Raw genomic sequence first — 13,011 nt, 5'->3', positions numbered from 1 at the left:
GGTGGCCACACCATTGGTGGAACATTGGGAGATTTTAAGTTATTCATCCATCTCTTTACTTGTTGAGAATATTTATTTCTTCTTGTATCAGATCAGATAATCTGTATATTTCAAGGATTTTGTCCATTTCATGCAGGTTTTCTCATCTGTTACCATATAACTGTTTATAATAACATCTTATAATCCTTTTTATTTGTGTAAGTTCGGTTGTAATGTGCCCACTTTCATTCCTGATTTTAGTCATGTGTGTCTTCTCTTTTTCTTTGTCAGTCCGGCTGAAGGTTTGTCAATTTTGTTGACTTTAAAAAACTAACTTTTAGTTTTGTTGATTCTCTCTATTGTTTTTCTATTCTCTATTTCTTTCATCTCTGCTCTGATTTTTCCTGTTTCCTTCCTTCTCCTAACTTTGGGTTTCGTATGCTCTCTTGTTCTAGCATCTTTAGATATGAAGTTAGGTTACTGATTTGTGATCTTTCTTCTTTTTCAATGTAGGCTTTTCGGGCTATAAATTTCCCTCTGAGTGCTGACTTTGTTGCAGAAGTTTTGGCATGTTTTGTTTATTTCTTTTGTCTTATGGTATTTCTTAATTTCCTTTGTGATTTCTTCTTTGACACGTTATTTGTCTAATAGCAAGTTGTTTAATTTCCACATATTTGTAAAATTTCCAGTTTTCTTCCTCCTGTTAATTTCTAGTTTTATTCCATTGCTGTCTAAGAAGATATTTTATATTATTTCAATATTGTTTAAGTTATTGAAAATAAGATTAAGGTTTGATTTGTGGCCTAACATGGTATATCCTGGAAAATGTTCCATGTGTACTTGAGAAGAATGTCTCTTATGCTATTGTTGGGTAGAATGTTCTATGTGTCCATTAGGTCTAATTGATTGATACTGTTGTTTAAGTGCTCTGTTTCCTTATTGATCTTCTATTTAGATTTTCCATCAATTATTGAAAGTTGTATATTGAAGTCTCCAACTGTTGTTGTAGAGCTATCTATTTCTCTCTTCAGTTGTATCAGTTTTGCTTTATATATTTTGGGACTCTGTTTTGAGGTGCTTATATGTTCATAGTCGTATCTTCTTGCTGGATTGAAACTTTTATCAATATATTCTGTTTCATAATCTTTTAAAAGCATTTTTTCTTTCTGCTTTCAAAATCCTTTCTTTGTCTTTAGATTTTTTTACAATGTCACTATACTGAGTTTTGGTGGAGATCTCTTAGAGTCTATCCTGCTTGGGGTTCATAGAGTTTCTGTGATGCATATATTCATGTCTTTTATCAGAGTTGAGAAGTTTGCAACTATTATTTCTTCACATACTTTTTCTATCCCTTTTTTTCTTCTTTTGTCTTAGGATTCCTAGTCGTCCCAGAAGGGTATGCTTGATGATATCCCATCTGTCTCCCAGCCTCTGTTAATTCTTCTTCATTATTTTTTCTTTCTGGATAATTTCAGTCATCTTGTCTTCGTATTCACTGAATCTTTCCTCTGCCTGTTCAAATCTGCTTTTTGAATCTGACTAATGAGTGTTTCATTTCACTAAGTGTACTTTGCAGCTCGGAAATGCCTGTTTTCTTTTTTCATTATTTCTACCTCTTTATTTTGCTAAAGCAATGTTTTCCTAATTTTCTTTAGTTGTTTTTATATGAATCATAACTCATCGAATATATTAAAGGCAGTTGATTTAAAATTATTAGCTAATAGTTTCAGTGTATGAGCTTCCTCAAGGATGGTTTCTGGCAAATTCTTTTGTTTCTTGTGAATGGGCCATACTTTCCTGTTTCTTTGTGTGTTTTGTAATTTTTTTTGAGCACTGGACATTCTGAGTATGGTCTTTTCATAGTTCTAGAAATTTAGTTCTCTCACTCCTCTGGGGTTGTAAGGTGTTTAGTTTACTTTTGTTCTGGTCAAGGCCTTGTGCCATTAGTATGTGACTTCCAAATCATTTTTGCTCCTAAACAGGGAATGGCAAGAGAAAATAGAGAAAGATGTAACTACTTCCTCCTTAAGACTCCTCTGCTGCTTTTGCCTGAGAAGGGTTGGAACAGTGGCTGCTCTCAGAGTTGCTCTAAGTGTCTGGCTGTTTCTCTAAATACCTTCCTGACGTTTTCACTCACTGTTCCTCCTTCCATAGCCCAAGTTCCAGCCAAATTGAACTCTCATTGGTCCCCTATGAGATTTTTATGCTTTCCTGCTCCTGTGCATCCATTTTCTGTTTGAAATGCCTTTCTGTACTCAGTTACTGAATCACACTTTGAACTTATTTCTTAAGTCTACTCTGAATGTATTATCTCCATGAAGTTTCTTCTAAGGAATCACTGTTTTGAGTTCCACAGAACTTTTTCTCTATATCTTCTTTTGTAGGTTTTTCCCCCTTTTTTGGGGGGGGGGGGTGAGGGTGGGGTATGTCTCATTTCCTCTGCTAGGCTCTTAGGTTTCTTTATGCCAGATTCTTGTTTTATTCATATTTGCCTTATATATAGATGCTAAATAAACATTTGTTAAATAAATGAATTTAAATCAGAAATTAATACGGGTTCTAAATACAGTTGCTTTGATTTAGTTGTTATTCTTGATATGGCCATGGTATAGAAATAAATCCCTATTCCGTTCATTCATTTATGCCAGAGATATGTTTGCATGCTTTTTTGTGTCAGTTATTTCAATTCCCTCTCTTCCCTTCATGCCTGAGGAATTTCTCCTGGAGCCCAGTGTGACAAATAATGCAGAACAGTTTCTTCTGTCATATTGAGGACTGCTTTAGGAAATAGCTAAGATCTCTGAAGCTTGGAAATTCTATGACCTGTTTTGAACTGCTTTGTGTCACTGACCTACCCAGACAATAGGGCCGGTTTCACTGGAGCCAGGATCTGCAGACTTGCTTAGTTCGTAAGATTCAGAAAACTGTGAATATGAAATTGGGATAATTTTCTCTGGAAAATGTAATCAGATGGTAAGCTTGCTGGCACGTTGTGACTTTTCTCTGTCTTCTGGAATAATTAACTATTCTCCAAGCAACTGAGGAAAACAGATTTTATTTAGGAGGATTTTGCTCTGGCCCTCTAGTCAAGTTAATTAACCCCAGCTTTTCTCTGTAAAAGGTGGTCCATATATTCTTCCTTATTATTCTGTTTTGCTTACTGAAATGTCATGAGAATAAAAGACTGTAGGCAAGAGAGAGAAGAGCACACTTCCCCCTTACTCCCATCGGATATTATGGCCATAGGGGGAGGATTATAACAGACTTATTTCTTTGATATTCAGGTATGGAATTGGCAATCAGAGGAATATTTCTTTCTGCAAGGCCATCAGGAAACAGTGAAAGACTTTAGACTGTTGAAAAATTCAAGACTGCTTTCTTGGTCTTTTGATGGAACAGTGAAGGTAATTTGAAGCATGGGTTTTCTAATACTTTAGAAAAAAGTATTCAGGTGGATTATATGGTGACAGCCAAAAGCAGATGGGTATGAAGTAACTACTTTTAAAATTTTTATTTTCTCATGCCTGTTTTCTGTGTACTGCAGTAGCCTACATCAGCTGTGTTTATGAACATTATACTAAAGGGAAAGAGTCTAAACAACCACTTTGCTAAAGCTCTTGTTTCATAGATGTGTCTTATAGTCTGTCATGATCAGTAATGCAAAATGGTCTTACAAGTGATAACTTCTGAGTTTTTTTTTTTTAATTTTAAAGGTGTGGAATATTATTACTTCAAGAATAGAAAAAGACTTTTTCTGTCACCAGGGTACAGTACTTTCTTGTGATATTTCTCCTGATGCTACCAAATTTTCATCTACCTCTGCTGACAAAACTGCAAAGGTAGGCCAATCAGTTGAAATATGCATTCATAAAACTTTGGTATGGTTATGATTTATAAGTCCAAATAATATGTAAAACAGAGCATGACAGTTTTTGTCTACATGTCTGTTTCTTTTTCTGTGAGCTTTTGCGTTACGCACATTGGCATTTAGTAGGTGTTGGATAGACTGAATGAGTGACACTGAGGACTTCTGACTTCTCCCTATCTGATTGCTTTTTGTCTATTACTAATTCTGTGAGCTTTTGCATTATGCCCATTAGCATTTAGTAGGTGTTGGATAGATTGAATGAGTGATACTGAGGATTTCTGATTTCTCCCTTTCTGATGGTTTTTTGTCTATAATTAATCTAATGCCATCTCTACTGTATGTTTTAAGCAATACAAATCACTGAAGGGGATTTGAATTTAATTGTACCCCACGGTAAATGCTTATATAAGTTGAGGCATTTGAAAATCATATTCCAGTGAAATGATGTTGCTTGTTGCTTTTCCATCTGTGTTACTGATACTGCTATCTACCCTTCTTTCCAAGGTACAAACCTTGGAACTTTCTGGGACTCTATCCTTTCTTTCATGCTCTGTTGATTACTCTTCAATGTCTCTTGATCTTTCTTCCCCTTTGTGTCCCCACTCTTAAAACCAGACCTCCTTGTTTCTTCTTTTCTGGTGAACTGTCCCTACATTTTCCTGCCACTCGTCTGTGCCTCCTGCAGCTTATCTTCCATATTGCTGCCTGAGTTCTTTGTTGAAAACCTTTATCACCTGAAGGTTTATAAGCCAAGCACCTTAGCCCATCACCATCTTTTTCAGCTACGTTGGTCCCTCAGTGTGCAGGCTGCTTCCTACCTCTTTCTTTTTGTACATGCTGTTTACTTTGGCTAGAAAAAATGTTCTACTCCCTTTTTACCTCAAAGAATTATGACATCATTTTAGATCAAGACCTGATGTCAGCTCTGCAGCAAAACCTTCTGTGACCTCAGCCAAGATTGGCTGTTCTACCTTCAGTGTTCCCGTTATATTTTATTCATGCCTGTTAGAGCATTTACTACATATAACTGTTCACTTATCTGTTCATGAGCCTATCTTCTTCTTCTTTTTTTTTTTTTTAAATGGGCAGGCACTGGGAATTGAACCTGGTTCTCTGGCATGGCAGGTGAGAATTCTGCCACTGATCCACCGTCATGCTTCCTGAGCCTATTTTCATGATTAAACTATAAACTTTCTAAGGACAGAACCTTTATTCCACCAGCTCCTAGCTCACAGAGTTTGATACATGACAGATTTCAGTCTATGCTTATTAAGTGCTGCTGAAAGAATCATGAGGGAGAATGTTGAAAAGGAAAGGATAGGATATGGCTTGCAAGATGATAGGATGGCATAGTGACTAACCTTTAAAGACTACTTGCCATATGCTAGGTATTTTACTTTCAATTATCTCATTTAATCTTCACACCATAAGTACTATTGTCCCCATTTCACAGATGCAGAAATTGAAGCTAAAGAAGCTTATTTGAGTTGTCCGAAGTCAGAAGGAACTAGTAAAGAGTAGAGCCAGGAGTCACATGGTGTTCTGTGTCACTCTCCATACCACCGCACTGATTTGCTCTTCTTTCTTCTAAATATAAAGTTAATAAGGAAGCTGTGAGTTTGGTCTTTGAGCTAAAGTTAAGTTGAATAATTAAAAGGAAAACTCAGAAAAATTAACGAGTTTCAAGCTGGAGCTTGGGTTTCTTTTCACAAGATGAACTGTCAAATGTTAGAACTTCTAAGTGATTGGATTTTTGCCTATATGACACTCAAGACAGGGTTTGCAAAGGCTCTTTTTTTTTGAGTGCATTTACTATGTCTAAACAATCCTAATTGCTTTCCAGATTTGGAGTTTTGAACTTCTTTCTCCTCTTCATGAATTGAGGGGGCACGAAGGCTGTGTGCGCTGCTCTGTCTTCTCTGTGGACAGTACCCTACTGGCGACTGGAGACGACAATGGAGAAATCAGGGTAGGGTGTTTGCTAATATGAAACACTGCTCTTACTGTAGTTTGGGCTGCACTCTTTACCACATCGGGGGAATAGGTTAATGTGACAGAGAAGCATGGTCCCTGGGGTTCTGATGGTTCTGGTTGGATAAGGCATTCTTTATTTTGTTTCCTGGAGGGTTTTGTGTATGTTGTATTCATAGCTGCACTATACCACAGAAAAGCATTCATTTTAGAGTTAGAGTAAAGCATTTCCCTCAAATGTGAGAAAACAAATGCCCTACTTATTTGCAGTTGGTTATCTGCTGTTAGCTTAGAGAATGGTTTATCTTAATTCTTGGACTTGAACCAAAGGTTGTTTTTAATGGCAGAATTTAAGGAAAGTAATTTTGTGAATTGTTATTTAGGTTATAAATGAATGGCAAATTCTGCTTTTTTTCACTGCTGGAAAAAAAAGATCTTTTTAACACTATAACTGCTAGATATTTAACATTTACGGTATGGCTTATTGCATTCCTTGTTGGAATGCCTGCTGTTTTTGTTAAATAGTATAGAAGTTCACATTCTCGTCTTTGGGCAGATATTGAAAGTGCCTGATGAGGTAGAGTCTGCATGATATGTCAGTTTTCATTACCATGCAGTGCTTTAGGTAAATGTATAAACTGTGCAAATTTTATTTAGACAACAGGAGGCATGTTAAGGCAAGAGAATGCTGTTCTCTTTGTGTCCCTTTAAGACTTGGGAATGTCATACAAATAAAGTACTGCTTTCTGATAGATCAAAAATCATGGAAAAGCCATTGACTTGGAAGGATGGAGTATTAATCAGGATTCTCTAGAGAAACAACCAACAGGTGATATCTATACATATGAGACTAATAAAAGCGTCTCACGTAACTGTAGGGGATACAGGGGTCCCAAACCTGTAGGACAGGCTGCGAGGCCTGCAGTTCTGAGGAAGAGCCATAAGAGAGGCTGGTGACCTGAAGAAGCTGCGGAAACTCTCCCTCAGAAGTCTTCAGCTGTTTGAGTCAAATCCAGCTGATGGGACTCTCATTGCAGAAGACCCAGTCTTGGTTGATTGTAGATGTAAGCAGCCCCAGATGCAGTCAGCTGACAGGATTTAACATACCAGCCTTCTAGTTTATCAGCCAACCATGAAATATCCTTGTAGCAACGGTCAGGCCAGTGCTTGCTGGACCAAATACCTGGACACCATCACTTAGCCAAGTCAACACCAGAACCCAACCATCACAGGTGTTTTTGTTGTTGTTGTTGTTGTTTTCTCTGTACAAACGAGAATTTAAAATCCAAGGGATAGGTGTTGTCTTAGTTTGCCAGGGCTGCTATAACAAAATAACACAAGCTGTTGTTAGTTAAACAGCAGCAATTTATTGGTTCACAATTTAGAGGCTAGAAGTCTAAAATCTAAGTATCAGCAGGCTGTGCTTTTCCGAAGTCTGTACTGTTCTGGTGGTAGCTTGCTGGCAGTCAGTCTGCCTTGGTCACATAGCGATTTGTCTCTGTCACCTTTGGCAGGTGCTTCCATGTCCAAATTCCCTTTGCTTTTAAGGATACGTGTCATATTGAATTAAGCTTTCCCGTCCCCATTTCCTTTTGACCTCTTTTGTTTTTCTCTTTTGGGAGAGACACGGGACTAATGTTTGGCATTTGTTTTAACACCTGGCAGTATCAAGAAAAATATATGTACATTTATATCAATAGATACATACAGGAAATTTGGAACCAAAACAGTTGGCAAGAGCAGAAAAAAATTTTTTAAATTAAAATAATGAGCATGAGCAGTGGCAGCAGCAACAGCAATAACCACCCGGTGTCTGGCCTTTCCTAAAAATATCTTGCATTACCGCTCCTAGGAACTCCAGTTCTAAGCTGACCTCATCTTGATAGCATCTTTGAGAACACTATTTACAAATGAATTCACACCCAAGGGACTGGGGGTTAGGACTTAAACATGTCCTTGTGGGGGGTGTGAGCCTATCTACCATAATCTACCTGTTGGATCCCCAAAAAGACATGTTCTTCCCACATGCAAAATACATTCACGCCCATTCCAACATCCCGAAACTGTTAAGCCATTTCAGTAACAACTCTCATCTAAACCAGACGTGGTTATGTTCCATCTTGAAACAAAACTTCTCTCTGTATGTAGACCTGTGAAACTTAGAAAACAAGTTACTGGCTTTCAAAATGACTGGTGGATAGACATTCTTATATCAGGAGGGAGAAATTGGAAGGAAAACAGGGATCATGAATTCCAAGCCCTCCCAAATCCCAGCCTGGCAAACTCCAGTAGATTTCAAGGTCTGAGAACCATCTGTGGTTTCATACTTATAAAGTATAAGTATGCAGAAGATGGGAGAGTATGCAGTTTGCAAGTGTAGAGGAGTTATTGGATAGGCTTTCCAGAAAAATTAAAATTCTCCAGCTTGAGAACTAACCAACCCCTATACCATTCACATAAATGCCGTGTCAGCTGAAGTCCAGAATTGTTTTGGGAACATTCATTTTGACCTGACTTTTCATCTATGGATGAAAGTGCTGCTTTACCTGCTATTAGGCAGCGTTTTGTTTTTCAGGAGTCCCTGCAGGAAAAAGTGTTTCTCTTAAAATTTTGAGTGTTATTTAAAAATTTTTCCTCATTACTTAAAAAAATATTTATTTTTCTACTTGATAATTCAGAATGTAGGAAATTTATTGCTTTTTGAATATGTGTATCTTATATCTAATGAGTATTCTAAAGAGTTTCTCTGTGTTTGAATAAGTTTTTCCATTTGGTTCTTTTGGATTTTCTAGAGAGACATTGGCAAATGATGATTTTGACTGTTTTCTTTTGCTGTTAATGTCTCTATTTCTTTTTCTTATTCTGATATACATTTCTTTCAAAGATTAGAGTACTGCTCCCTTAAGGGTCATTGTAAGTAAATGGTAATTTTAGCATCTGTAAGTGATTCTTTATAAGAATCTAGTAAAATAATCTTAGGGAAAAAATGTGTATATTCTATAAAGAATGTTATAGGGATTGATTTTTGTGTATAATATATACTTTAGATATTTGAATAATATCTGTCCACAATTTTGGTGCTAGTCTCTAGACTAGAATTCATTGGAGGTTTTTTGTGAGGTAATTTGTTAAATGGTTTTTGTTTATTCCTTACTTCTCCCGTCATTTTCTTTTTTATTAAATAGAAAGAGTTGTAGTGTTCTAGTCAGTTGCTCTAGTCCTTTTTATTTTTATTTTTGGAGTGTAGTTAATGGTTAGTTTTATAAGTAATGAGTACTTATAATTAGTGCTTTTTCCTTTTGAAATTTGGAGTGGAGAGACTGCAATCTAAAAAGTTTTCCAAAGCATTACTAAACTATAATTATATTTTTAAGAAAGATTTCCAAATGTGTTCCAGATTATTTATACATAACATATGTATAAATATATAGAGAGGCAGGTGCTTTTGGTTAACCCTGTTAATGAGTCGTGTATCATGTTTGTGCAGATATGGAGTGTCTCAGGTGGTGAGCTTCTTCATTTGTGTGCTCCCGCTTCAGTAGAAGGAGGAGCTGCTACCCACGGAGGCTGGGTGACCGACCTCTGCTTTTCTCCAGATAGCAAAATGCTTGTGTCTGCTGGAGGATATCTTAAGGTAAAGAGTTCCTTGAACACTGTGCAAGAAAAGAGCAGTCTTTATACTGTTTTGCAAGCTTTCTTCACTTCCTCTACCTCAGCTGGGCTTCCACAGTCGAGCAGAGTAGGAGGGCAGCTGTCCTCCCCGTTGTGCAGGGATGGGCAGGGGTCCGCAGGGCTACTTTACTCCGGCCTCTCAGAAGCTTTGGTGACAGGATTAGGGATTGAAAGCAATACCTTCTATTCTCGATTTAGAGTTCTCATACCCACTGCCCCATACAAGATCTCAGATAATTAGAATGACGAGCAAGTGGGATGTTTAGCAAAATTTTATTTTCCACTTCCCTAGTTAACTGTTATGCTAAGAATATAAAAGAAATGCATTTGTGAAACTTCCTTTTTTCAGCAACAATGTAATAGCTGCCGCAATAGCAACATATTGCTTTTAGTGTAAAACATGCATTACAGTGTACAAAATGCTTTACATACATCATCTCATTAGGTTCTCACAACTTTGTGAGGCTCAAGTTTTATCATCATTGGTTTATAGATGAGGAAACTAATCTTCATGGAGTTTGTGACTTTCCTAAAGCTATATAGTAAGTAGGATAGCTAAGACTCAGCTTTCTCTAACCAGTTTGCCTGTGCAAACTTATCAGTGAGTACTGAGGTCTCGGCTTGAGCGTTTTGTAAGTTTCAGGGTCATTTTTTGTTGCCTCCATCTATTTATCCATTCAGTAAGAATGTGCAAGTGCCCACGGTGTGTCTGTATAAGACTTGGTTTGTGCTCTTGGGCAGGCATCTTCGGGAGAAGGAGACAATACGCAAATAAAGTCTCTCAAGTGTGGAGATGCTCTTGTACACGTTTGCATGTTGAAGTTGGGGGTTATCAGAAACTTTAAAGGGAGAGAGTGGTTGGGGTAAGTCTTTTGAGTAATGATTTACTTGTAAAAGGTGTAGGAGATGATACTTTATATTACATATATTATATGACCATTTGGTCATTTTAAATGATTTTTCATATAAGATAGTTCCCTAATAAGAATTGTTATTTCTTACTCAAACAGTCAAGTGTAGGATATTATTCTGACTGACTGCCTAGCACAGTGTAGATGTTAAAAAATATTTGAACTAATGAATTGAAGTTTTTGATTATATGGGACTCTTATTAAAATTGCAGTTTTACGAAACATAAAAATCTATCTTATATAAAAGATAAATTGGAGGGCGGTTTTTAGCTTTATGATCCCTTTGTAAGGTTGCATTGAAAATACAACTCTGCTTTTGGGCACACCTTTTTCTAGGATCACTCCTTGCCCTCCTTTACTGTAAAAATAAACTGTAACTCTTGGTTTGCTCTGAGGGTGATGTTTAGAGGACAGGCATTGCTGTCTTGTGTGAAAGCTGGGAGTTTGAGTGATAGTGATTGCCAAAAAACTTCCTAGCTTCGACACCAAGCTTCTAGAGAATGGGATAGCACTCTGTGGGCCCCGTAGAATGCTATCCCATAATCATGAATCTGGCTAACGAAATGTTATAAAGAGCAGTGACCAGCTGTGCAGAGTTTTTAGAGATCCTTGGAATAAAGCAGCAGAATAGATTTCCCTGCTATGGAGGTTATGTTTTAAAAGTGAACGATCCTGTGGCTTATGTATATGGTCTGTATATTTTAGCTATAGTCAGACTGCTTTTTCCTCCTGGATTGATTGCTAGCATGGTTAAACTAATTATGATATAGCCCAGCCTGTGTCTACCCAGCATATTAATGAGACTTTCCAAAAGCACAGAGCAAATTAAAAGTAAAAAGGAACAGCTGCTCTAGTGTCCAAGAAAATAGGCCTTTTGAGTCTGTTTACTTTAGAATCCAAGCTGTATAAGTTGAATGTCAGTAAGATAAAATAGGTATCTAGTAGCTAAAATGCTCTTAACACTCGAAATTATTCCTTTTTATAAGTTAAAATATATAATATAAATTAACTTTTTTACCTGCGTTACGCCACAGAGTGTGTACAGTTAGACTGACAGGCATTCACATTAATTCTAATTCATGAGAGGAAAGGCTAGAATAGTTAATGAAAAAGGCAAGGTTGTCATTACCTGGAGTTAGCAGAATGTAAAGAGCAGGAGCCCATGGGACAGATGGTTGAGTTCAAAGCCTGGCTCTGTCATTTATTAGTTTTGTGACTTTGCACAAAATTTTTAACCTCCCTGGACTTCAATTTTCCCATCGGTAAAGTGGGTATAATAATATTTACCTCCTAGGATTAAGAGGGTTAAATGAGTTCATACGTGCAAAGCCCTCACACACTATAACACAGCAGTGTACCCTGAGTGTTAGTTGCTATTTTAATATTAATTTTTTTAGTCCATATTTAATCTAGTGGCTTCTGTAGTGTTTCCAAGTAGAGGGATCTGTTACAGTAAACCGGGGAAAGGGTAGCAGGAGCACTGGATTAGGAAAGCAGAAATTCTTCCTCCCCTGTCACCTGCAGGCAGTGACATCTTGTGTGACAAGGCCTGTCTTCTCTCCGAACCCCAGTCTCCGTATTTGTGAAATGAGCCAGTGAGACTCCGTGGCCTGTAAGGGCTTTACACTCTCTAGATTTGCCCCTACCAACTGAAAACAGCCTTCTCTCAAGTTGATGGAATGTGTTCTCTGTAATCTTGCTGACATTTTCGTTTTACAAAGCAAAATCTGTCTGTTCTGGAAAATCCCAAGTTAGTACATGCTGCTTGTAGTGAGATTTACTGAAGTCCATAGAGTATACTTTTACTGATAGTGAACATGAATGGTGAACCCAGTCACACGAGCAAGACAGAATGCTAGGAATGCCAGGGATGCGGAGGTGAGTGACGCTGGTGCTGTGTTCATCATGATACTCAGAGTCTTGATGTACCTGAGGCATTTTCAAAATGTTTTCATGTACATTGTTTCTTTTGCCCACATTTTAGCTGTGAGATATATGGGTAAGCTTTATGATCTCCATTTGGTAAATTAATATAAATATGATTATAATCCTAGCGAATTCATTGATTGGAAAAACATTTGAGATGCTCAGTGTATATTCTGAGTAAATAAATGGATAAGGCCGTTTGATAAAGAAGCTTAGTCATGGGCTGTTGGATCTTTCCTGGAAAGGGAAGATTAAATAGAGAGAGCATTATTAGAGTTTATGAATAGTTTGGATTTCTATCAGAATTCCAATAACTGTGAAAGGGACATTTTAGGGTAGAGAGGGACATTCTTCAGTCCATTCCTCTAAGACTTGCAGGCAAGAGAGTTCAGTCCGATCACTGCCACGTTGGACTCTGTCACCTTGTGTCTACAGCTCTTAAGGAGGCTACAGCTTTCTGCATACCCTTGTGGTGGAGTTAGGTGTAGGCACAGCTGTGAGGCCATCACCAAGGGAAATCAGGAAAGGCTGAGCAGGTTGACAGGATTATATGTTGTAGCATGAAGACTTAGACTGCTTTCTTGCTCTTTGCTTAAGTTTGGGAGTGGGAGGGTGATAGGGCCAAGGGTCAGTTGGCATTGCAGATTGTCATACCAGTTTAATGAGAATTCGTTTCTCTCCTAA

The 13,011-nt window shown here is 37.5% G+C and overlaps 1 protein-coding gene across 9 annotated transcripts in view; it reads left to right on the top strand.

Annotated features, from left to right (window-relative positions):
* APAF1 (apoptotic peptidase activating factor 1) overlaps nt 1-13,011 on the top strand; it is a 165,545-nt gene that overhangs the window by 121,200 nt on the left and 31,334 nt on the right. For 5 of the 9 annotated variants that reach the window (XR_013155879.1, XM_077111650.1, XM_077111651.1 and 2 more), the window contains 4 exons: nt 3,264-3,383; nt 3,693-3,818; nt 5,691-5,816; nt 9,306-9,452. Coding sequence is in view for 8 of the 9 variants with exons in the window: in XM_077111650.1 (XP_076967765.1) it covers nt 3,264-3,383; nt 3,693-3,818; nt 5,691-5,816; nt 9,306-9,452 (519 nt within the window). In the remaining variant the exon portion in view is untranslated. Of the gene's footprint in view, nt 1-3,263; nt 3,384-3,692; nt 3,819-5,690; nt 5,817-9,305; nt 9,453-11,925; nt 13,008-13,011 lie in introns of those variants that run through there. The other 4 variants (XM_077111648.1, XM_077111647.1, XM_077111646.1 and 1 more) reach the window with 4 other exon arrangements.

The sequence above is a fragment of the Tamandua tetradactyla genome, chromosome 7, assembly GCF_023851605.1.
Source record: "Tamandua tetradactyla isolate mTamTet1 chromosome 7, mTamTet1.pri, whole genome shotgun sequence".
NCBI lineage: Eukaryota > Metazoa > Chordata > Mammalia > Pilosa > Myrmecophagidae > Tamandua > Tamandua tetradactyla.
This window is presented reverse-complemented; position numbering and strand designations above follow the sequence as displayed.